This window comes from Arvicanthis niloticus, chromosome 3 (genome assembly GCF_011762505.2).
Source record: "Arvicanthis niloticus isolate mArvNil1 chromosome 3, mArvNil1.pat.X, whole genome shotgun sequence".
NCBI classification, from domain to species: domain Eukaryota; kingdom Metazoa; phylum Chordata; class Mammalia; order Rodentia; family Muridae; genus Arvicanthis; species Arvicanthis niloticus.
In genome coordinates, this window is record NC_047660.1 from 56,620,948 (window position 1) to 56,646,517 (window position 25,570).

General features: G+C 42.7%; 2 protein-coding genes across 6 annotated transcripts in view; one reads left to right on the forward strand and one right to left on the reverse strand.

Annotated features, from left to right (window-relative positions):
• Positions 1-25,570, forward strand: part of Ints6 (integrator complex subunit 6) — a 121,520-nt gene that overhangs the window by 76,017 nt on the left and 19,933 nt on the right. The window contains exons 19-21 of the transcript XR_013109324.1: positions 9,367-9,676; positions 18,203-18,302; positions 21,939-22,064. The gene's annotated coding sequence lies outside the window, so the exon portion shown is untranslated. The remainder of the gene's footprint in view (positions 1-9,366; positions 9,677-18,202; positions 18,303-21,938; positions 22,065-25,570) is intronic.
• Positions 1-25,570, reverse strand: part of Serpine3 (serpin family E member 3) — a 31,000-nt gene that overhangs the window by 4,655 nt on the left and 775 nt on the right. For 3 of the 5 annotated variants that reach the window (XM_076930880.1, XM_076930878.1, XM_076930877.1), the window contains exons 2-8: positions 24,828-24,925; positions 23,705-23,979; positions 18,181-18,282; positions 16,507-16,740; positions 14,368-14,565; positions 13,049-13,247; positions 3,996-4,096 (exon numbers count right to left, since the gene is read on the reverse strand). In XM_076930880.1, the coding sequence (XP_076786995.1) occupies positions 3,996-4,096; positions 13,049-13,247; positions 14,368-14,565; positions 16,507-16,740; positions 18,181-18,282; positions 23,705-23,966 (1,096 nt within the window). In that variant the 5' untranslated portion in view covers positions 23,967-23,979; positions 24,828-24,925. Of the gene's footprint in view, positions 1-3,995; positions 4,097-11,550; positions 11,754-13,048; positions 13,248-14,367; positions 14,566-16,506; positions 16,741-18,180; positions 18,283-23,704; positions 23,980-24,827; positions 24,926-25,570 lie in introns of those variants that run through there. The other 2 variants (XM_076930879.1, XM_034497781.2) reach the window with 2 other exon arrangements.

The following is a 25,570-nucleotide window of genomic DNA, read 5'->3' on the forward strand; positions in this document are numbered from 1 at the left end:
ATCTTTTTTGTAGACTAGCCTATGTTCTTCCTTTATGTTGTACTCTTGACTAGTTGGCCTATTTTTTGTTATGTGGCCATTGAAATATTATGCCACTAATGAAATAACCAGGAAAAGGTGAGGGTCTTCCTGGCCTTTGCTTTTCTGAATTGTTGGCATTGTAAAAGGTTATACAACCTGTCTTCCCAAAATTTGCCCTCAATATCCTTTATAGATACTGTTCTGTAGACAGGCTCTTTAATTAGTTAAATATGGGAGATGCAGGTTAGTGGATTCCATCTTGTGTCTAGGAAACGTAGTTGGAGCTGCTGATTTGCTAATGTTTGCTGTGAGGAGCTCCAGCAGGACTGCAGTACATAGCTCTCAACCCTGAAGCCACTTCCACCTCCTTTTAATCTCAGTTTATTAACTGAGCTTTCTAGAAGGCAAATCATAGTCAATTAGAAACATCTGTGCCTATATTACATGTTTGTATCAACATATATGGAGTTCTAATGCCTTCTTACCAGCATACTATCCGTTCCTTTTCCCTGGCACCTCCTATGGGCATTACTTCTCCCAATCTAGACTGTTAGCTATAGCAAGTAGAAATTATGGCATATTCACTTTACTACTATGCCTAACTTTCAGAATAATGCTTGGTGCATACATGTGTCAAAGAAATGGTTGATGTGTGTATCCAAAAGGATGAAGCACGTGAGGTTCTTTAAGCAAGGATTTAATTCCCACCTCTTTGGTTGGTAGATGGCTATCATTCTTTTATATACTGTTGGCCACACATTTGTAACTCATTATCTGCATTTGGACCTCAGCTCCTCATAAGGACAGACTGGACATCAGTTGCTTCCTTCTGTCTCTTTGATAATGATGATTTCCTCTGGGAAGAGCTAGTTGTTTATCGTCTTCATCTTTTAACTTAGCTAAGAAATGAAGAGTGGTGTGTAATATATTACTGCAGCTAGCCCAGGATATAAAAAGTATTGGCTCACAAACTAGTTGGTTGTTTCTCCACCCTTCCCCTACTTATATTTTTCTGTGCAGTGTTGGCTTATTGTGGCTCGAGTTAGTTCATGCACTCTAGACAGTTGGCTTATTTAGGTCATATACCGTATAGCTTGCACTATGGGCAGAAATTGAAGCTGACTACCACTTGTAAAAGCAAAGACTAAGATAGTTTCCAAAAAGTGTTGAGTTTATACACAACCCCTGAACTGGAAGCACAAGTTTATGTCAAAGCTTGCTGGTGGTCCTTAAGGAAGGGGTATTGCCCAGAACAGGCAATCCAACTGTTCTCTTCAGTGAGAGGGAGATTGGAACAATTCACTAACTTTGTATTCTGTAGGAATAAGAGGCTCGGGAGGGAGGGAGAGCTACATGTGGGCTCAGTTGAGCTTTGAAATACTGACTTCGTAAATAAAATGATGCCAAGAAGGAGCAGACATGCTTTGTAGCTGGGGAAGGAAAATTGTGATTCTGGCTTTGGAACTGAATTGGAAGAAAGGTTTTGTTAGGTTTCCTCAATAGTATAAAGCTTGGTAACCCCTTGCTCATTGAAGAGAGGGTGGCTTTGTTTATTGATCATTTCTCTAATTAATAAAAACAAACACCTCTGCAGATGGGGTGGTGAGATGGTTCAGTAGGTAACGTAGCTTGCCTCACAAATCTGATGACCTTAGTTCAATCCTTGGAATCCACCTAAAAGTAGAAGGAGGAACTGACTTCCCAAGAGTTTCTCTCACCTCCACATGTGTGCTGTGTTCATGTGCCCCCCAACTCCAGTGTGCACACGCAAATAAGTATTTAAACCAATATATTGTGTCATACAATTTGTGAGTTGAGTGATGGCTCCCCACTTTAGGGATGATGATACTATTCAATGGTTCTGTCTCTAGAGTAGGTAGAAGTCTGCTTGGGTATAGGCATGAGTCTGTGGTCTTGCCATTGGAAAGAATTAGTTGGCAAGCCATTTATAAAAAATACTAATTTTAGTTATCACCAATCCCATGATGTTCATCCCAGTGACTCAGTTTCACTACTGTAGCCAAACAAAACAAAAACAAAAAAAACCAGCCTATGATTATTTTTAATAAATTTAAGTAGCTGCTTATTTAATAAAAGGTGACCGGTCATTATTTGTTGACTTCTATAGGAGCAAAACAGTAGGAGATCATTAAGTTGCATCAATAATCATGAATGCAAGCTCTACATTAGCACATGACTGGATTATTAAGGAGGGCAGATGTGAGCCTATGATTATGTTGGTTTGAACAAACATAAGTAAATGCATTATATGTGAACCATATAAATGGTATTCCTAAGACTTGGTGATATGTTGGGGTGATGGCTCAGTTGGCATGAGCACCTTAAACCTATGTAAAAAGCCAAGGGACAAGGTGCATGCTTATAGAGCACTTGAGGTGTAGGGTAAGGGAGAAAGTCAGGGAAGTTCCATAGCTTAAAGCCCTAGGTAGTGTAACCCAATGCCAGTGAGAGATTCTCAAAAACAGTGGATAACTCACAATATTGGCCATAGGTCTTTTTGTTTATAGTTGTTTCTACAAGATACAGGTGAAGACCACTACTATTTAAGGACACAAGATTGACATTTGAGTATGTTTTCCTCAGATTCTGTGAGTGGGGGTTGGGGGGCTGAGGTAGGAAATTACAAAGGAGGAACAGTAAAACATTAAATACAATGGCATGGCCAAAAATAGCTTCAAAGTTGATTTTTTTTCCCTCCTTCTGTAACTGCACCCTAATATTTTTAATTTGGATGACTAAAGGAGTAATAGAATTGCCATCAGCCACAGGGATACCATAGCTGAACTCGGAAGCCCTGGGAAGACATAATTGCCTGTTACTGAAAGTAGAATGGGGTAACTTGGCTGTCCCCTTCTCCTCCTCTGCTTCTGATCATTTTGCTGTTTGTTCTGCTGTTCCTTTCCTGCAGTGTCAAAGCATACCTGTCAATAAGGAAAATTTCCAACTAAGCCACCAGTATTGCCTTGTGTCTAATTGTATACCAAGTGTTGTGGACACTGCCAAAACTTGACTATTGTCTTCCCTACCTCTGTACATTTAGACAATAAGTAAAGAAGCGGTAGATAGTTTTTTGGGGGTGGGGTGATGTTGGAGATGGAACCCCGGACTTTCTGCATACTTGGCAAGCACTCTACTCTGAAGTCCCACAGCCCCAAGATAGCAGATTGTTAGTACTCTGATTAGATACTCCCTGTTACGATTTATTTAATAAGTAACTTGCAGTGTTTTTGTCTGCTCACATCTAAAGCACAAGCCAGGACTTGAAGATCAAACTCCTGTTATTTTCTGTGATTAAGAGGGAAGATTCTGACCAAAGTTTTAGTACCATATGTTCTAATGGTCTGATGTTTAAAATGGTAACTTTCAAGTTCGTCAAGTCAAGGCAGTCTCAAGACCAGTGAGAATGTCTGCTTCATTGTTCTGTCCTTGCAGATAATCTACAGAGTAGAAACAATCAAAGGGTTCCTAACTTGGCAGAAATTGAACCAGTGGTTCCCTCAAGGAATTCCCAGAGTAGATGTTAGCATTCCTTTTCCTTTTGTTGTGTGATGGAAGCTCAGATCACAGGCAAGCATGGCTCCTATTATTGATCAGCAGTAGCATGTTAATTATGGAAAATAATGGAGCATGGATGCCAGGAACAAGAGCATCTGAGAGTCTGGTCATGGCAGAGGGAGGGCTCTGTATTACATTCTATGGCCACTTGACTCACTGTGAAGTCATTCCAAAAACCATGCTTAATATCCTCAGGGAGCACCCCTCACCCATCAGTTCTAATCAAAATGTGACTTATCAGAAGCTCCACATCCTTACACAAAGTTAACCCCTTTGTTCTTTTATGCAGTGTTTTCTGTCAAAAACTCTATAAAACAATAAAGATCCCTTAATCAGTGTGTTTCAAAACTCCCAAACATAATACTCCGCAAAGATGGGAAGAATTGAATAATTATTACCTGAAATTCCTTCCAAGTTAGCTTTGAGTGGGTCAAAAAGATCAGTGATACCCCACGATCTTAAAATGCTTTTTAAGTCAAACTGATTTTGGATCCTAAACCTGCAAAACAGCAGCAAATGATCAGTTGCTATTTAAAATTCACACTATTCTCAAACATACCACATGAAGTATAAGGTTCTAACCGAAGGCCAGTGCACACGTGAGTCCCCTCCCCATTGTCCTTTTCATTGTTCCTTCCTTTGAATCATACCTAGGATGAACCTGACACCCCTCCCCTCCCCCTCCCCGCCGCTTTCCCCAGCTTTGTTCATACTACTCATTTGGGTCAGCCCTGTTTCCCTGATTGCCTTTAAGTAACTCCATTCCTCAGCTGTTACCTTCCTACTCAGCTGTTTTCTGACTTTTTCAAAATGGTGCTAGAGATAGGATCCAAGACCTCGCACATGCTAGAGAGATATTTCATTACTTGAGCTTCACCCAGCCCTGTGACTCCTGGTTCTTAAAGCCCAATTTCTGTAGTTGTACTCAAGGTGCACAGAAAACTTTGCTTCCTGTTGATAGTTTTTTTGACACCATAAATGGCCTAGAAACCACCTCAGCTCATTTTTATTAATATTAATAAATATAAATTAATTAAAATAAATGAATAGTGCTGACACTGTTAGACACTATGATGAGAGTGTCATAGAAATTACTTCATTTTTATATAAAAGCTGCTATTATCTCTTATGCAGTAGATGGAAAATTCAAAGCATAAAGTAAGAAACTTGCCCAAGATGACCTAATGAGTCTGTGGTGCACCTCAGTTCAAGTCTGGGCTCTGGGAATGTGGAGCCAGCCCAGACAGCATCACTCTCACTTGGCTCCTCCCATTTGGGTAGAATATCACACATAGTGGATGTGATATAACTATCTATAGTACCTTGTATAGCACCTTGTGTAGCTTTCTCTACTGTGTAACACATTTTCATGTTTGCTGTGTGCAGTATGTGCCTTTGATATGCAGCAGAGAAGAAACTCAGCCTTCGTTTGCCCAGTAAACAACTGAAAGCAGAAAGAATCAGCACACCAACACGTCCCCAGGACAAAGCACTTTACACTTGTCATCCAAGAAGCAAATCTTCAAAGAGGATGCTACTGCTATTTGTCTTTGAAAATTAAAAAAAGAAAGAAATAGAATTTAATTGTCTTTTGTATAAACCATACATAACTTTAGAAAAAAGGTATGTTGACATTTTTCAAAATATTTGGCTCACTTATGAAATTGTCTTAAGTACAGAAAACATCCTTTTCAAAAAAAACATAAATGCTAAATGTAATTATTAGTGCTATGGACCTGGCTTTTTAATCTGATTTCTCTCACCAGGAGCGCAGTGGCAAGCTACTTTACCCCATTTCCTTATTGTCTGTCTTTGAGAAATAAGCATGACAGCAGTAAGATTTAAATAAGGTTGGGATAATTAAAGGAAAATTCTTGTGGTGTTCAGCACAGTGCTTGGCGTAGCCTGTGCACTTAGCATTGTGTTTTGCCTGTGGTTTCTCAGTAATATTAAGAAAGTTAAAATTTGTTTGAAGCTGATGATGTGATGGGTGATAAGCCTAAATAATATCCTGTTTTAGTGCAGTAAAAGCAACGGGTGAGGTGTGATTCATGTCCCTGCATGGCTATGAAAGCAGAACTAGAAGGAATGAGACAGCACAGTAACTCAAGGAAACAGCCAGAAAGCTGCCTGCCCTTTACAGAGACTATCAAGGGCATCGCTATGTCCATATGAATTCTCAACTACATAGTAGGGATTGACTCAAAATGAGTTAGGTTCAAACTGAATCCAGCATCATATAAATCCTGCCATGACCAAGAAGAACTTATCAAAAGAATGCAAGATGTGTTCAAGATATGGTAATAAGATGACACATTTGCTAACAAAGTAAGGGATTAAGATCATGTGGTCATTTCAACAGATGTAGAGAAGGCATTGACAAAATCTAGCATCTTTTCATGATTAAGAAAACAACAGGACTTAGAGGTATGTTCAATGATAGAGCACTTCTCTAGCTTGCTTGAACCTCACTCCTGAAAACAACAAAAACCAACAAAACAAACAAAAAGCCCAAATGGCATCAAATACTCAGCCAACTTGGGACACGAGTAACTCTTTCAATATGATGAAGAAAGCCTACAACCCCACACCTTGACTATTTTCTTCAAATTTTCCATCTAAGATCAAGAACAAGACAAGGATGGCCACTCTCATCACTTCTATTTGGCCTTGTGAAGGAGGGTAGGAAAGACAAAGACAGACAAAAGCATCCATATTAGAAAGGAAGTGATGGCTAGGGATATAGCTCAGTGGTACAGCACTTGCCTACCATACAAGGACTCCTGAATTTAATCCCCAGCACCATGAAAAAGTTGTGAAATAAAATATGGTTTTAAAAAAGGAAAGAAGTGACTATCTGTATTGACAGATGACTTGGTCTTATGTGTAGAAAATATTGATGAACACTAAAAAACCCTATTAGAGCTCATTTGAGATATTCTATCATATAAAAAGCAATGACATTTCTAACACTTTGTGAATGTGAAATTCAGAAAATAATTTCATTTCTAATTCACCAGAAATAAGCTTTAAGTATAACATGAAACACTTAGAAGCACAAAACACTGTCAAAGAAACAGTGAGCTGAATGGAAGACACCCAAAGCTCAGAGCACTCCCTGGCTGATGTACACATGCAAGACATGCCGGTGTCTAATGCCAACCTGCTTGTTTTGGAGCAAAACCGGTAAGCTGGTCTTATAGTTCATAAGTAAGACACTCTTTAGGAAGAAGAGAATGAAGTTGGACTCACTTCCTGATTTCTAGACTGACTAAAGTTCTAAGAGCCAGAAGGATACGACACCACAAGAATACTAGAATCTATGCTTATAGAATCAAATAGAGTTAGAAATAAACCCATACGTTTGGCAAGTAATTTTGAGAGTGATGTGATGTCAAGAAAATATGATGGAGGAAAAATGATCCTTTGAGTAAATGTTATAGGATGCTGGGCTGGTCCCCACATACAAACACATGAAGACTTGGCCCTGCTTACACCAAATACAGACTCTCAGATAACATGGCTTCATCTGCATAAGTCCACTTAACACAGATTTTTCTTTGCCTTTTTTGAAAGTTTGCAACTATTTGAAAACCTCACAGAAACAGCCTATGAAGTTTTTCTAGCCTATGCAGCTAAGAAAAATAACACTAAAGGTAGACACATAAAACTTACGGTCTAATTTGTCATTTACTACTAGAAGATATGTACAAACCTGTTAGAACAAGTTAACCTTAGCATACACTTAGAAACTGCCACATGCAGCACCTTTCACTCTTGAAAATGTGAGCAGACACAAAGCTGCTGTGTTGAGTCATAACTGCATATACTAGTGTGTTAACCGGTGTGGTCACTTTACAGCTACTTCTGTTAAACATCTGCAGTGCAGATGCCATGCTGATCATCTCTGTGAAAGTGACATGGCCTCCTGTGGACCTCAATTATTTTTAGCCATACATAATATATATCATACACAAAATACATATTGTATAACTACTTGCTATTGGGATCACAGCAGTCAAGAGAAGGCTATTAGTAGTTTTGTGAGAGTAAGTTACATGTAGGTTTCCTACAGTAAGGGAGGTTAGGGTCCCCTGGCACTCAAGTTGTCAAAATTACAGTAATTAATTCACAGTGAATCAAAAACCCAAAGAGTGAAACCTACAAAACTGGTGAAAAGTAGGCATAGATCTTTGAGAGAAAGTTTAAGTAGGCAATGACGTGACAGTCTTTTCTAGATTGGCTACATAAACAAGACAGGAACAATGATGATATCAATGGACCTCTTAACATGGAAGGGGGAAGTTTTCACTGGGTCACACCCCTAGATAAAGAACTACAGGCATGCTGGGGTGGGGGGTGCTGGTGGTAGGTGCCTTTAATCCCAACTCAGGAAGCAGAGGCAGTTCAAGGCCAGCCTGGTGTACAGAATGAGTTCCAGGACAGCCAGGACTACACAGAGAAACCCTTTCTGGAAAAACAAAACAAAAAATGAATTACAAGCAGTTAATGGCTGCTATATGTAACAATAGTAACTATTTGAGGAGGAGCGCAGGAGAGGCTTGAGAGAGGGTTGCTGGAAGGAGGGGGGTGTTATTCTATATCATTTTAAAACATTTTAAAAGCATGCTTAAATAAAATATATTTTATTTAAAGTATATCCACACAGAATTTTATATTCTATATAAAATACTTTATATTTTATATAAAGTATATCCACACAGTAGAATATTATTCAGCCATTAAAAAGAAATGATATATTAAAACTTTGTGCTCAGTGGGGAAAGAAAGCCCAAACAAAAAGGCTAATATTGTGTTTGTTGATTTGCATGAAAAATCCCTAAGAGATAATCCATAGAGAGTAAAATGGTGGTTGCCTAGCACTGAGTAGTGATGACCAATGAATGTGTGGTTTTTTGATTTTGTTTTGGGTTTTTTTTTTTGGTGTTTGATTTCTTGAAACAGTTTCTCAGTGTAACAAGCCCTGGACGTCCTGGATTCCATTTATAGACCAGGCTGACCTCAAACTCAAAGAGATCCACCTGCCCCTGCCTCCTGAGTGCTGGGGTTAAAGCATACACCACCATGGCTGGCTAGTGTAAACATCTTTTAGAATTTGGAGTTGGGGGTATAGCTCAATTGACAGCATGCTTTTCTGGTGTGCATGCAGCCATGAGTTTGATTCCTAGCACTATATAAATCGAAGGCCCTGGTGCACACCTATGAGCCCAGCATTCAGGATCCAAAAGCAGGATAAGAGAGTTCAAGGTCATCTTGGCTATGTGAAACACTTTCTCAGAAAATCAAAATTCTTATTTATGGCTGCAAAATTTTGTAAATATGTGCTATCTATCTATCTATCTATCTATCTATCAATCATCTATCTATCAATTATCTCACAGAGATCTGTCTGCCTCTGCCTTCCAAATGTTGATTGATATTAAAGACATGTACTACCTCCCCCAGTGTAATGTTTACCTTAAAAGTAACTTTTATATGGACTATACCATATATATATGTGTATGTATATATATATACATATATATGTATATATATATACATACACATATATATATGCATATATATTTCAGGATTTTTAATAGTCAAATACAGAGGTCTGGTTCATTTCAGCTCCTTCACTGCCAAACCACAGGGTAGGACCTCTTCAGCTTCTCTGCCCTCTCCTTGTCTGTGATGACCAGGGTATATAGGTATCTGCTAGAGCTGACCTTGAACTTCACTTTATCCTTGTCTTCTTGATCTTGACAGATTTGGCATCCTTCCACTGGCCTGTGAGCAGAAAACCCTCGATTTCCTCAGTTTTCCAAGGCATAGTGATGGGCACTCAGCTTGGATGACTGCACCCAAAACACTCAAAGAGGAGAACCGAAGAGAATGGGGGAAAAACTATATCCCATATTTTAAAAAGAAAGTGAGGAAATATCCTTGGGAAACTTTATAATAACCAGCAGCTTCTTCAAGGAAGAGCAAGACTCACTTTGGATGTGTGAGCTACGTAGTTGGAACATTACTTGAATGTTTCTGCAAAGGTTCTTGTGCTGGAAGCTCAGCTCCCTGGGTAAGTGGTATGGAGTTGGTGGGACCTTTGGGAAGTTGGGCCTAATAGAAGGCAACCACTCTGGACAGCCCTTAGGGGGTATAGACATAGTTCTGCTGTTGGTTCTTATGAGAGTGCGTCTCTATGCAAAAGAGAAAGGCAGATCCTAAATCTCTGTCACATCCCTTCTTGCCCTGTGACTGCTTCTGCCACTGTGATGCCATCATCTGTGTCCTGATACAGAGAGCCTTTCAGAACTGTGAGCTAAATAAAATGTGTATATTATATAATGTGTGTGTGTGTGTGTGTGTGTGTGTGTGTGTGTGTGTGTGTGTGTGTGTGTGTAAGGGTTATATTCTAACATATGAGAGAATAAACTGAATAGCAAACTGATTTATATCTGGATTTATACCTTGGACCATGGTAGACACAGCCAGGGTTTTGTTGTTTGTTGTTGGTTTGTTTTTTTCTTTGGACAAGGTCTCACTATGCAGCCTTAGCTAGCTTGGGCTGTTCTATATTTCTAAACATGCTGCTTTCTAACTTCACGCATTGTTTTTCAAACCAATACAAAGCAAGCTAGTACAATATCATATTTAATTTTGTAAACGTTCTCAGCTTTCTCCTGTCTATACCCAGAAGCAAGCATTTTGTTCATTAAGTATATTACTTGACAGTGTTAGTCTTCTCTGTGGAGTATGGCTATGCTTGTAAGACTGTGGATACGAATGTCCTATAAATACTCATTCTTGATTATTTAACAGGTTCAATGTTCAGTGTTCTTAATGAAAGCTAACTATCCTTGTACATTTAATTTTATATAACTACTCTGGCAGATGGCTTCATAGTTCACCGCAGAATACTGCTTGTTGCCAAGTGACATGTAACATCACCCTGGTCTCCACAGGGTGTAGATCTTTGGGCTCCCACTCACTGAGATCTATATGACAAGCACAGAGCATGGAAAATGAATAATTTGAGGGAGTTAGAGATAAGTTCTTACTCAAAAGCTGGCTCTGTAGTGAGATATAGTAGCCCATACTTTTAATCCTGCCATAAAAAGCAGAGGCAGGAGGATCTCTGTGAGTTTGAGGCCAGCCTAGTCTACATAGCAAGTTACAGGCTAGCCAGGGCTACATAGTGAGACTCTGTCTAAAAAGCAAACAAGCAAGTGAAAAAACTCCTGATCACATCTACTGTGGTTCAAGCTCTATGTCTAAATCCAAACCTAAAGCAGCATTAACTTTTCAGTTTATTCCTTAAAGCAGTGGTTCTCAACCTTCCTGATGCTGTGATCTGTTAACACAGTTCTCCATTTTCTTCATGTTGTAGTGACCTCCAACCATAAAATTATTTTTGTTGCTACTTCATAACTGTAATTTTGCTACTGTTATGAATCATAATGTAAATATTCTGATATGTGGTTCCCTAATCAATTATGACCCACAGATTGAGAACCACTGCCTAAAGAGTTTATAGCTTGCTTTTTGTTTGTTTCTCTTTGGTCTGGTCTAGAGTGCGTGTGCTTATGTGTGTCTGTGTGTAAGGTTGATTTTGCTTATGAAATAAATGGCTTTATTTTTCTAAAAGAAAAACCACTTCCATTAGTCTTTGTCTTAGGGTTTCTATTGCTGTGAAGAGACATCATGACCAAGGCAGCTCTTATAAAGGACAACATTTCATTGGGGTTGGCTTATACTTCAGAGGTTCAGTCCATTATCATCATGGCAGGAAACACAGCAGTGTCCAGGTAGGCATGGCACTGGAGGAGCTGAGGGTTCTACATCTTCATCCAAAGGAAGCCAGGAGCAGACTGTCTCCCAGGCAGCTAGGAAGAGGGTCTCAAAGTCCACCCCCACAGTGACACAATTCCTTCAACAAGGCCATATCTTCTGATAGTGCCACTCCCTGGGCCAACCAGATTTAAATCACCACAGACTTGAATTAGAGGCTTGATACTTTTCCAGTGATTGTATTTCTCAGAACAAGGTTTTTAAAGTCATTGCTGAGGTCCTCAGATCTTCTCTCTTTCTCCTCCTCTTCCTCATCTTCCTCCTCCTCCTCTTCTTCCTCTGTCCTGTGTTTTTTGGAGTCACTGCTGAGGGTTTGGGAGAACGTCAGTGTGAACTTCTCCTTTCTCTGTGGAGCTGAGCATTTTCTTGGGAGTCTTCCTTACATCAGCTACTCTAGGCCCAGCTACTCCTCTTCATGTGAGATAGCAAGTTCTTCACTTGCACTGCATTTTCTCTCCATGCAAACTGCAAGCATAACTAGACTGGAGGCTTTGGTAGGGGCCAAGTGAGCATTTGGCTTTGAGAGATGGGTGTTTTTGTGGATTTGAGTTCACCTTTGGCCTGATCTCATTTTAGACCTAGGCACTGTTTCCTTGGGTTTATGTTCTAGAAGATGGGCTTATTTTTAACTGCCTGAGGGAGCACTACCAAGGCCTTTGCCCTTATTCCCTGGGAGCCCTGGCCTTGGAGTGTGACCAAGCCCTCAAGTGGACAGGTAGTGCTCCTGGTTATCACCACTGTGTTCTTAGTGCTGATGTACAAGACTCTGCTGATTCCAAATTGCCGACAAGCTCATTATCGGAAAAAGCTTAGGCAGAACCATTTTGAAAATGACGAATTTTGCTAACATATTTATTTGCTTTGTAAAACAAGATCTAGTGGTGTCACTAGATTTTTTTTTAAAAAAATTTATATTTCTATCTACTGAATTTTCTTCAATAGAGGAACGTCTCCACTTAGAACAAATGTATCTTCAGCACTAAGCTGGAATTCTTTCCACTTAGAATGACACAGATACACGAAGTCTTGAATTTAGTAGCTAATAGAGACAGAGTCTTAACTAAACTTCTCAGGCTAGTCAGAATCACTCTGTAGCCCAGGCTGGCTTTGAACTTGCTATTATCCTAATTATCTGTACTTACAGCTGTACCACCCCATGTCTGGAAGTTTTGAATTTTTGTGTTTTCATTTGGCTTCTGACTAGAATTACATATGAGTTTTCTCAGTTACATAAACCACTTTGTCTCTTTGGTTTGGTGGGAATGACAGTTGTACACATAAGGGTTTCTCCTTGAATGTCTTCATCTCACCATGCCATTGCCTCTGGAGCAAGGGAGTAGGGGCCTGAGTCAGCCCAGTGAGGGCTGAATAGTCTGAATAGTTAGTTTGTCTTGGAAAGACCCAACTCTGTATGCATCATGATTTACTCTTCAGTGATTTTAGAATAGACTTAAACTCCAGGAAGCCTCTCTCAGGTCTAAGCTCATTTGACAAGGTAGCCCAGTAGAAGGATGGGCCTTGAATCTGACCAGTTGTCTCTAAGTGCAAACCCCACTGGCTACCATTGTAATTGTTCTGTAAGGAAGATGTAGCCACTCACCTGGGGAGAAACACATCCATCCTGGTTCTCTTCAGCCTTGTGGTCCAGAGGTGGATGACTCTGGCTGTGAGGTGTGGTTCAATGTGGTCCAGAGGGGTTCCCTTATCTTGGGGGAGCACCAGGAGTAAACTGGCCACCCTTCCCAGGTACAACAGCTCCAGAACATCTACCTCATGGCCTGCAGCATCCTGGAACTGGCCTATGGGTTCAGTGGGTCAGGAATTAGGTCTGTCCTAGGAGCCAGGGAAACCCAACAATGCTACAACTTAAAGTAGACAGACTTATAAGACAGCAACAGTAAAAGAGGGTATCCTCCTCACCCTCAGGAAGCAGTCTGAGACTGGGAACTGTTGGGTGAAATGGCCCCTTTAGTGTTCCTAAAGCTCTCTGAGATCTCCCATGAAGCCTTACTCAAGCATCCAGCCACTGGGCCTGTTGGGGCAGTGTCTTAGGGAGCCATCCAGTCTGAGCTTATTAGGGTTCAGGCTCTTTGTGTTGCATCTTATCTTCCAAGATAAGCCTTTAAGTATACATATGAAAAATGCCCAACTCTTGAAATATTCTACAGACCCAAAAAAACACACATTGCGTCTGGATTTGACTTGAAGACCAATCATTTCTATGACCTAAACTGGCTTCAGAATGGGCAGCTGGAAGTCTATGGGCAAAGCCAAGTCCAGGTCACCAGGTGGATGGAGTGCAGTTATAGAAGGATATGATGGGACAGGTGACAGATAGCAGCAGAACACACTGAGCTGAGAAAGGGTTGGTACTGCTGGGGGAATGTAGAACGGTGGAGGCCAGTTTAGGGTGAACCTACGCATGTTGTAGCTCATACTTGGCATCTATAGCACACACGAGGCCACCAGGCATCTGCTGGTACTTGGAACCTCCCCTACTGACTGGGACAAATAACCATAGGCAAGAGGGCCATACAGAGCAATGGCATTTCAGGACCAGGGGTCCTTTTAGTTTGGAGGCCTTTTAGCCCGCATTTGGTCCTGGCTAGGTATTGTGTCATTAAGGTGTCTTCTAGGAGAGGGATTTGGTGCAAATATTTTTGATTCCACATGAACATCTTCTTAATAAGTGTGGAGGCCAATACTAAACATGGAATCGTGTCCTCAGCATCCATATGGGCATACCATTCAAGGCCCCTCTATAAGCCTCCTGCTACCACGAGCCTCCCCACAGCCCAGAGAATGGACCCCTATAGAAACATGTCTCCATCCAATCCTGTAAAACAGAGCCCACCTCCCCTCTCTTGCCCATGTTGCTGAATTTCCTCCAACTTTATGAATTTGGAGAGGAGAACTTACCATAGCTGACCTCTGCCACTTGGTGCATCACTGGGACTTGAAGTACAAGGCCATGAGCACAGGTGAAAGGCAGGGGCTGCGAGGCCACGGAGAAGAACCTCTTCTGCCAGGTGCTCTGGAAGGCCATGGTGCTCATGATGGAGAGCTGAGTAGACAGGGCACCAGCTCGGCCCCACAGCGGGCTACCGGGGCCTTCACCTGTAGACAGAAGAGCTTCTCTCCAGCTTCCTGTTATTTTTAGTTTACTACAAAAGCTTTAATTTCTTGTGCTTCCAAGGGCTCCACAGTGGCCATGCTAACTGGCTTTTAATTTATTGTCAGGAAAATGGAAAGTAATGATGCAGGATTCAGACTGGGTCCCCAGTGACTGAGCTCCTGCTCTGAGGCAGTGAGTCACCTTATAATTTGAATTATAGCCTTCTTGTTAGCATGCATTCAGGGTGGCCTCCCTCCCTGTTTCTTCTAGTGCCCAGGATGTCCCTGGTTGTGTTGAGTCATTTCCCAGAGATCATTAGGCATTATCTCCGCAGACAGATGCTTGCACGGATGAGGCTGTTTGACTGGAGAAGAGTGTACTGTCACCTGACCTTGGGACTTGCTAATTGCTGAGCTGAGTCCCTCTCCACACCTTTGTGGAGATAACTATGATCAGAACACATTTTGGGGAGGGCTGTGGTTAAAATTTCATGTAATAACAGGAAAAAGCAAGCAGATCATTCCTACAGAGACAGCTTCTGCCCCAGGCCTTCAATTGTTTAATAAATATACTCTGCAGTAGGCTCTGCCTAAATGCTTGAAGAAATCTCCACAACTTTTGGTTGTCATTTTTCAATTTCCCAGATGTGAGAACTGAGGCTCGGGGAAGTTGGTCACACACCACTATCTACCCAGTCACCCCCCCGCCCCCCCCAAAAAGATCCTTGCACTTGAATCTGAGCAGATATGTTCCATATTCAATGCCTCTTGGGTTAAGAAAGACCAAGTCTTTCTTTTTCTTAAAGACCAGGCTGGGAGTTGAGGATGCCTGTGTTGGATTTTGAGTGGTTGCCTTGGCAGCTCAAGGAAGGTATAGGGAATCACTCCTTAATTAAACATATTTTAACTCTGTGTCTGTGTGTTTGCTATGTATGGGTACATGCACGTGAAAGCTGGTAACCTTGGATGCTAGAGGCAAGCATCGGATACTCCAGAACTGGGGCTAAAGGCAGTTGTGTGCTACCTGATCCATCTTCTTTTAACAGCTGAACCATTTCCCTGGTCCCAAGGATTAGTCCTTTAAAAGTCAATTGCCAAAGCTAGTGTAGAGTATTTGAAAATGTTTAGGGAGTACAGCTTTCAATCCACATACATTACAGCTATTCTGCATTTAAGCAACTCTGGATCTTGAACATTCTCTATTTATCTGAGTCTTTTGTGTGCTTACCAAGAACAGAGCAGCCAAACTACCTGGATCAGAATGTGACCCTGGCTTTGTGGCCCATGGGCAAGCAGGAAACTCAATCCTGGTGTTTCAGTTTCTCCATCTGTAAAATGGAAACAGCACCCAGGTTCTAGGAGCAATGGGTGAGTGAAATGGAATCAGAGATTCCAAGTGGCACTAAATAAATAAATACATTAGTTAAAGGCCAGCAGGTGTTAGCCATTTCCACCCATTTTGTAACAACCATAGCACATGGCGCTGCCACTGATGATTGCATTACGCATAGCAAACTTCTGACAGAACCAAGGGAAACATATTGAGTATAACTTGTTCCTTTTGTGTGTGTCTCTCTTTAACCTAACTTTTCCAGAAACTGCTTTTCCTGGCCCCTGCTGCATTTTGCTGTCACATGGGGACAGTGACATGGGACAAATCCTACAGAGTATTTTCATAGGTGGTAGGCTCTGAGGAGTGCTTTTCTGTGTCCGTGTGCTCAAGTATATGTGTGTATGTGCATGTACATTTGTACTTGTGCTAGGGTACAAAGAGGGAGGAACAGAGGGGATACAGAACATGCATGACATTCAAAGGTAGGTCTGCTATCTCAACATTTGCTGTAATTCAGGGCACCCTGAACCTCACCATGGCTTCCGACAAATGATGGCTGGTGCTATTTCTTTGAGCCATTAGCCTTGCTGAGAAGGGTGGTTTTCCTTTACCTGTGCTCTGTCTGGATGTGACTTTGGAGGCCTCCGTGGTAGTGCTGTAAGGCTCTCTGAAGTCAGCTGGCTCCAGACTGCTGTTGGCCCACCGGGAGACCTGCTCCACAAAGCAGGGAGACAGAGATGTTCCAGTTTGCATGAACAGGGTGCAGGCCAGCTCCATCCCGATGCCTTGACTGGAGTTGTGCAATGTGGTATAAACAGTGTGCAGGAATTCTCTCACTCTTGGGTCTGTGAGAAAGGAGTGTTTGTAAGGGCTTGCACAGCTCCCACCTACAGGTTGTCTCAGAAGGCATGTTCGCCCCAAGGTCCCTTAGTCAAAATCCACCTAACCTGACTCCTTAAAAGTTGGATCAAAAACATGCTAGATCACAAACAAACCCAGCTGGGAGAGAGTCTGCCAGCGCTTTGGAAATGTCGAAGCTGTGCTTCGACTTCCTGATTCAGGGACATTGCTGAGTTCTGGAGGAGAGTCTAGACCTGGGGCTATAGAGGTTCAGTGTGACAAGGTGGAATTTCTAACAGGAAGCCAGAGGAGTTCTATGCAGTATTGTAACAAGGATGGGCAGTGGCTGAGGAGCTGCTGCCCTAGTTAGAATTCTAACCAAAAGCAGCTCAGGTGGAAAGGGTTTGTTTTGCTTTATAGTTTATAGTCTACTACTGAGAGAAGTCAGGGCAGAAACTCAAGGCAAGAGCCTAGAGGCAGGAACTGAGGCAGAAAGCATAGAAGGACTGGCTTGTCCCTGTGTTTTGCTCAGCCTGTTTTCTTACAGATCCTGAGACTACCTGTCCACGTGGCAGCACCCACAAGTGGGCTGGGTCCTCTTACATCAGTCATTAATGAAGGAAATGCCGTACAGAGTTGCATACGAGACAATCTGAAGCAGGCATTTTCTCAACTAAGGCTCCTCTTCCCAGATCAGTCTATATCATGTGTCAGAGAGCTGCCTTGTCAACATGTTTCATCTGAGGTCTCATATCCAGGGTTTTACTGTGCTAACCCCAGATTCTCTTAAGCTGCTTTTCTCAGATGTTTCATCACAGCAAAGAGAAAAGCAACAATACAGCCTGAGATGATCATTCTTCGAGCCAGAAATATTGAAGTAGCAGAGCAATGGGCTGGAAGTGGATTTCTGAGCCTGATTTGTCCTTGCCCATCTGCACACAGGGAAGAGCCCTTATGTATGTTCCAGAATGGGCAATGCTGGAAAAAATTCTTAAAGCTTCATGGTGTCTACAAACATTGCACATGACATTCCACAGTCTAGGTTACAATGAATGCTCTCAGTGACGCTTTGAAATAAGGGGTATGGTTCTTCTACTATAGGGAGGAGGCGGATGAGGGACATCCCACTCATATTCTTAAAGTCACCATGTTGGAGGTAGAGCTGTTGCCCACAGGGTGAGGAATGGCTGGGTTTGAGAAGACCTTGCTTGGGAGAGCTCTGTTTTCTAGATGAATAGGAACTGTAGAGAACATTGATTTGGATGGGGGTGAGGGGATTGGAGGCTATATTTACTGCATTCTAGAGCATTAGTTTTCAACCTTGATCTCTTAATATAGTTCCTCATGCTGTGGTGACCCCTGACCCTAAAATTATTTTTCTCGCTACTTCATAATTGTAATTTTGCTACTGTTAGGAATTGTAATATAAATTGTAATATAAATACCTGTGTTTTCTGACCATTTTAGGTTGAAAGATCCCCGAGAGAGGAGTCCCTTACTCAAGTCTTGGGATGTCACGGCCACCCAATAATTCACAAGACACCGATCTAGATGCAATCAGCAAGAGGTATATTTCGGGATCAACCAGCTGATGGTCAACTCATAACTCATGCAGGAGCAGAGGAATTGACAAGACAGCCTGGTTAGGGGCGGTCTTATATAGGGGAACCCACAAACGGGTGTGTGTGTGTGTGTGTGTGTGAAGGGATAACTAAGGAAACATAACATAAAAACAGTGGAAAGTCTCAAAAAAGCCCCAACCTGTAATTCAGCCAGAGTCATGTGGAAACATCTTGTACACTCATTTTTCGCAAGAATGTTACCTTGCCCAACCATCCGTGCTTTGGGCTTTGGGCCTTCCCCACCCAAAGGTGGGTTCTCTTCCCTGAGGTCTGAGGAATGTTAATCAGACTCTCCCTTCCTCTCCTGAATGTTAATCCAGCAAGTGTCCTCTGATTTAGGAATAATGTACCCCTCCCGGAATGTAGAATGTATCCCAGGGCAGTGAAGACCTAAAATCTCACATTTAGTTCTGATTTCTTGGTGGAACTAGTGAACTGGCTGGCTAGCCTGCATTCTTTTGCTCAGGTCGAGGGGTCAGAAAAACTTTCTATATTTTTCATAAGTTTTCTATACCTTTCATGGTGACCCCTGGGAAAGGGTCACTTGACCCTCAAAGGGGTTGTGACCAACTTATTGAGAACTTATTGAGTGGCCTGAGGCCAGGGATAAGGCTCTCCAAGAGGAAGCTGTCACTGCTGCTTCCTACTCAGTGTCCTGCTGCCAAAGTAAAAAGGTGGAGGGTAAAGGCCTATAATTGGGTGGTTTGAACAGGGTGCTGAGAGAAGAAAGGAAGAAGAAGAAAATAAACCTGCAGCGACTAAAAGAAAGTCACCTTGGTAGCTAGTCTGATAGGTGACTCCCAGGCTGGTGGGTCTGGCCTCTGGAAGGTTCTGAACTCTGCAAAGTTCTAGACTCTGGAAGGTTCCTGTCCATAAAACTTCAAACTATGAGACCTGTCCTCTGAACACAACTATTTTAATTTTCAATAGCTCTGAGAGGAGTGGTGGGGGTGCTCCCGGCAGGTGTGGTCAGGCTGGGAGGACGAAGCTGCCTCTGATGAGAGAGGCAAAGCAAGGTGCTTATGAATGTACACATCTGCTTCCTGGCCCTAGTGGGGCTTAGGAGGTCTGGAGAAAGCACAAGATTTGGAGTCAACAATCTGGAACTTGAACCCTGGCTTTGTCGCTTGCCCCTGGGCCAATGAGTTTTGCTGAGTCATTTTACCTTCTGTGTTAGCTAGTCTGTGGGACTCAAATGACATGGTCATAAAAGAAAATTCAGTATGCCTTACAAAGCAGAATTCTTTTCCTGGGATGAGACCACCTTCCATTTTGTGGAAGCCTATGTGCTATAATGTTTTCATTAACTTACCTAGAAGGATAATGAAAATGCTTATAAATTGAAGCAACCAGAAATGATGTGTTCCCCATGGACACAAGACCCAGAGAACCCAAGCTAGATCTGACTTGAAAGCCTCCTCCCTGAGGACCAGCTCTTAGAGTACTAGCGGTTGCTATTCGAGTTTCCAAGGGAAGAGAGCAGCAAGTAAGTAGTCCTGAAAATGGCCAGTGTGGCACAAAAGTCTCCTAGTGGCACTTGTGTCTCGTCAGTGACCAATAGCTCTGTAATTGAACTTAAGACCCACTCAATAGGAGGAAATAATACTTGGTATGGGAAGCCTAGTCAATTACTGGGGATAGTGAGACCATGGGTCTTAGGGGAGAGCCTACAACCAGCACATTATTAAACCAGCATAATTCCTAAATGCATTCCAGATAGCTATCCTTTATATCCAGAGAGATGAGCAGCTCTCAACTCTTGTCAAAGACATGTTTCTTTGTGATATATTGGAGGCCATTTGCAGAACACCCCAACTGGTCAAAATGCTGTGCACCGTGAGTCTATGGTTCTCAGATCCAACTGATAACATCTGCAGCACATAAGGGTTAGGAAACAGTGGGAGAGGGGCTGAAAGATTGTTAAGAACCTGAGGACCAAAAAATCTATTGTGAGATTGTGTCTTCTACAAATGACAGGGGAGTTTTACTCATCAGATCTCAGCAATATGGCAGCCTAAACAAGATCAGAACAAGCACAACTCAGGCAGACATGCTAATAGAGAAGGGAAAGCTACAGGGAGCACTGTAGACAAAGAACTACAGGCAACTAAGGAGTGCTAAGAGAGGAAGACATAGCCTTCCTCAGGGAAGAGCCTCTCCCTAATTGGTTATCCAATAGCAAGTGGTCAAGCCCTGAAATTATACAAATAACATTAAATGTACTGAACAGGTTACATTTATATAGTTAGGTATATATACATTTATATAGTTAGGTATATTTGTATATATATATATATAGTGTGTGTGTGTGTGTGTAAAACAATAAACAAATAACAAATAAAAAGAAGCCATGATTTCAAGATGGAGCTGGGCGGGGTATGAATGGGAAGGATTTGAGGGAAGAAAGGGGAGAGAGAAAATGATGAAATTATATTTAAATTAAAAATAAAGTCTATATTAAAATGTAAGTTATATGTGTGTCTGTGCACATTAGTGAAATGTCCACAGAGGCTAGAAAATGCTACTGGATTTTCTAGAGCTGGAGTTACAAGTGTTCATGAGCTGTCTGACATTGGTGCTGAAAACCAAGTTTGGGTCCTCTGCAAGAGAAATATGAGCTCCTAACTGCTATGGTGTTGGGAGCCAACTTTAAGCAGAAAGCAGCTATCAACTTTGCAGCCATCTCAAACCATATACCCTGATAGAGACTTGCTTTTCAAAAGCCTACAACAGCTGAAGCACACTCTGACAAACATCTTGTTTATCCCACATAGCTTGTTTTGCTGTTTAGTGACCCCAGCTGCATGGTGCACGTGGTAAAATGTCTTCACCTGTGTTCTCCTGCTTGTGCTTATAAATACCCAGGATTTCCTTGTAATAGGGTTAATAGAGTCAATAGGAGAAGTCAAAGAGAGGTCAATAGGAGGTCAATAGGAGGAGGCTATAGTCTATGGGAGACAGTAAATGAGACTTGACTACACACTCTGTTTTGTCTCCATTCTTCGAGTCTCTTGCACCTCCATCCCCACTCTCTCTCTTGACCAGAGCACTTAGCCCCAAAACATGGGGCAGTGTGGACAGCAACATAGTAGCCCCAAAGCGTGGGGCAGTGTGGACAGCAACACTATGCTATGGACGTCTTTCCAGCTCCGTGTTACCTTTTAAAAGAAAGTCTGGGTTGCGGCAGGCAACTGGCACTGCTGTATAATTTTAAGCAGGCACAGTGCGACTGAAATAGAGAGCATGATAAACAGGAGTCTGAGAATGGTCTGCTCCTGTTATTACTAACTGATGGTGGCAATGCCATTCAAAGAGGAGTGTGGTTCAGAAACTTAGGGGGATTATTGTCCTGCATAGAATTCCTGTCATCTAGACAATATCTAATGGGCTCTGTGGAAGCCCCGATCTTGTCATCATACATGATCAACCAGTTAACTAGATACCATGATGGGAGATGGTCTCAGAACTGACCCTCCCTTGCATGTCCCACTGAGACCCTTCATCCTGACTTGTGTGAGAGTCTGTTGAAGGCTGAAGTGCCTGCCTTTTCTGTATTAATCATGTCTCTTCTTCCTGACCAGCTTGGATGTACTAACTTCGGGGGAGCCTCCAACCTGCTCAGTGGAATCACAGAACCATGTGTCATCCACCCCCTCGTCTGCATGTGTGCCTTCCTCAGATAGAGTTGCTGCCTTCAGACTTCTCAGGTACATAAGACAAGATCCTGACCCGCCATGGTCTATATTGCAAGAGCACCACAGCACTTGGTGAATCCTAGGGTGCTGACTCTACGGGAGCCTGTGGGTGTGTATGCTGCTGAAACGACTGGGTTCTAAAAACTATCTTTGGTTTGGTTTCAGTTGTCCCTAGAGAGGACAAACCTATCAGTTGTCCAGCAGGATTGTAAAATTTACTTTAGCAGTGGTCAGGGTATGCATTGAGGAGAACGGGCAGTTCAGGAGGCACTTGGTGCCAGACGTGTTGAGTGCTAACCTTGATTTGCTAACTCAAGGGTCCACCCCCAGAAGAAGCCGTGGCCAGGCTGAGTTGGAATTATTTCTTGTGCCTTCTGACAGATCTGAATTCATCCAAAGATGACTCCTGTCAGCTTTAGTGATGCTCATTGTCTTGTTTGTTTTGAGATGGGGTTCCTGCTACACAACTGACTGGCTTGGAACTAAGAAATCCATATGTTTTATATTGACATCTTATTCTGAGATTGAGACAGGAAGGCCGTGTTTGCCTTAGCCTATAGCTGCTCAGGTATTGAGCTGCATCATGAGTGCAGGCTAATGCAGGCTGAGCTGTGTTCTAAAGGCTCTCTTTAGAGAGCTCTCTGTTAGCAGAGCTGTTTTGAGAAACAATATATAGATATAATCTGGCAGAAACCTCAGAATCATGAAAAGAGGTTGGTCAAAAGCATAGTCCTGGATCTAAAGAGTGTGCATTTAAGTCCGGCTCTGCCCCTTATTGACTATGTGACTCCCAGCAAGTTGTCTCTACCCTCTGCCCATCTACTTCCCTGTTGGGAGCCGACTTTAGCAGAAAGCAGCTAGATCAACTTTGCAGCCATCTGGAACCATATACCCTGACGAAAGATTTGGTTTTCAATAGCCTACAACAGCTGAAGCACACTCTGATATCCCACATATTTTGTGTTGCTGTTTACTGGCCCCAGCTGCAAGGTGCACGTGGTAGTCACGCCTGCAAGGTATGCAGTTCACGTGCTATCTACGCCATACATGCTTATAAGGCGCACGTGCTATCCAAGCCTGCAAGGCATTGCGGTGCACGTGCTGTCCACGCTATAGACGCCTGTAAGGCTTACGTCATATCAACACCTGCAAGGCACGTGGCAAAAGCCTATAAATAGCTCAGAATTCCCTTCAATAAACGAAACGAGACTTGATCAGAATCTCTGTCTTGTCTCCATTCTTCGCGTCTCTTCCCCTTTATCCCCACTCTCTCTCTCGCTAGACCCTGACCCTCGGACTGGAACGGGCAGTACGGGCTGCAACACTTCCCCAAATAGGGGTGCCAATGAAGTCACCAACCTCAAAAGGGTTGTTGAGCCAATCGGTGAATGTTTAGGTGTCCCCACCTCTTCCAGCCACAGCAAGCATTTTAAAAGGGGCAGTGATGCAAAACTATCATACTGCCATGAGGCTAGAAGGGAGTCTCCACAATCAAGAACAGCCATGGTAAAAGTCTGAGTGCTCATGAAAGGCCATACCTCTGTCCCTGTGCACACTAGGATCTGAGGGATCTGAGCTCCCCACCGAGAGCACCTGAGCAGGGTGGAGCAGTGAACAGGGCTGAGAGGAAGTGGAAGACAGAAGCTTCTTACCTTGCACAGTATACCCTAGGGCCCCTGCCAGCTGCCAGCCAGTGTTGCCTCTGGCTCCAAACTGCAGGATCTCCAGGGAGAGGGCCACACTGGCAGGTGAGATGACGAAGTTTGTGCCATTTCTCTCTGCTGCTGCACTTCGGTAGAGGTGGAGGGCAAACTCAGTCTTCAACAGCCACAGGCCTTCACTGAGGGGGCTGCCTCCTCCTGCTGAGAAGCAGGAGGAGAGTAGAAAGAGGGTGACCTTCAGGAGAGGCAGCATGGAGGCTGGACACCTGCAGTTCAGAGGGAAGAGAGGCAGAAAGAGGATACTGGTGACAGGGATGAGAACAAGTCTCATCACCTGAAAACTGGGGCACCTGGCTCTGTTTTCAGTGGTCAGGGATGGCCCAAAGGACACTCTCGTTTTGTAGAGTGAAAAATTATAAAGGCCATTTTATGAAATATGTGTAGATTTTTCGCCTTACAGAACTTGGAACTGAAATAAGATTTCAGGCCTTCACATTCCAGGTGAAGGACACTTGCTGGATTACATTCCCCAAGCCTCACCCAAGGCAGGAAGGCATTCCTGACTACAGATAAAGATGCTACCACCTAGGTGGGGCCATAGCCCTATAGCTGGAAAAAGTAAAGATAGTAATCTGAAATGGCAGGATAGGGCACAATAGCATGGTGAAAACCACATTTTTGAGAAGAATGAGTGTGCAGAGTGATCTCACATGACTCTAGATCATTTGGGCTAGATTCTCTGAAATGTTCCACTGTTCTTGGTTACCCCTCCCTTGGTCTTCCCAGTGCTATGTTCAAAATTTGTAAAACAACCACTCATGTGTAAGCTTGCAAAAATGCAACCATTCATGTGTAAGCGCACGAAAATGCCTTCCCCCCCCATGCTATAAAAGACCCTTTAACCCACCACTCGGGGCCAAAAACCCTGCTCTTGGAGCTAAAGAGCTTGTAGTTTTTGACCGCCGGCTCCTCCCCTAATAAACCTCTGCTGATTGCATCCAGGTATGGTTTCTTGTGATTTTTGGGTGGTCTCGATTTCCGGAGGCTTGAGGAAGGGTCTCCCGAGTATGGGGGTCTTCAGTTTCACTTTCTTGCTTACCCACCATGCTCCTACCTGTCTCAGCTGCTTGGATGGGCTGCAATTCTTTTGAAATCTCAACCCTGTGCTGGAAGATTTGCTCCTCTTACTGCATGTGTGGCCTTGGAAAAGTCCTGGTAATAGCAAAACAAGTCATTATGCTAGGGAAAAAATGTTAAAAGTGCATCCTATGGTTTCTTAGTACTTAGCCTGCTTATAGCTGGGCCATGTTTCTCATGAGTCATTATAATATTAACCATATTCAAAGTTCATTTTCTATGCTAAATAGATTGTATATTCTTGGTTGATATTCTCACAACCATACTGGATATCATAACTATAGTCATGTGCTCTAGAGAACTCAGTGACACACTTGGTTTGGGGAGAATAACAGAGCTATGACAGATTCTGGCCTTTAAGAGTACTGCATGAAATATCAAGAACATATATATATATATATATATATATATATATATATATACATTCAAAGAGTGATGCATGGGATAACTGGGCCTAGAATAGTAGATTCCATGCTATAGTATAGTAGATTATTATAGAATAGTAGATTATTCCACAGAGTGTGGAACAAAACAAAGAAAGCCCCTCCTCAGAACTGTGCCATCCCAGGAAGAGGGGCTACCACGAGTAAGGAAGGAATGCCAGAAGAGAACAAGAGCAGAGAAGAGCAGAGCAGAGCACTTTCATTGGCTGTGCCAACAGACAGACAGTAGCAATCTTTGCTAAGTGCTTCAACTGTGGAACCAGATTAGGCTGATGGG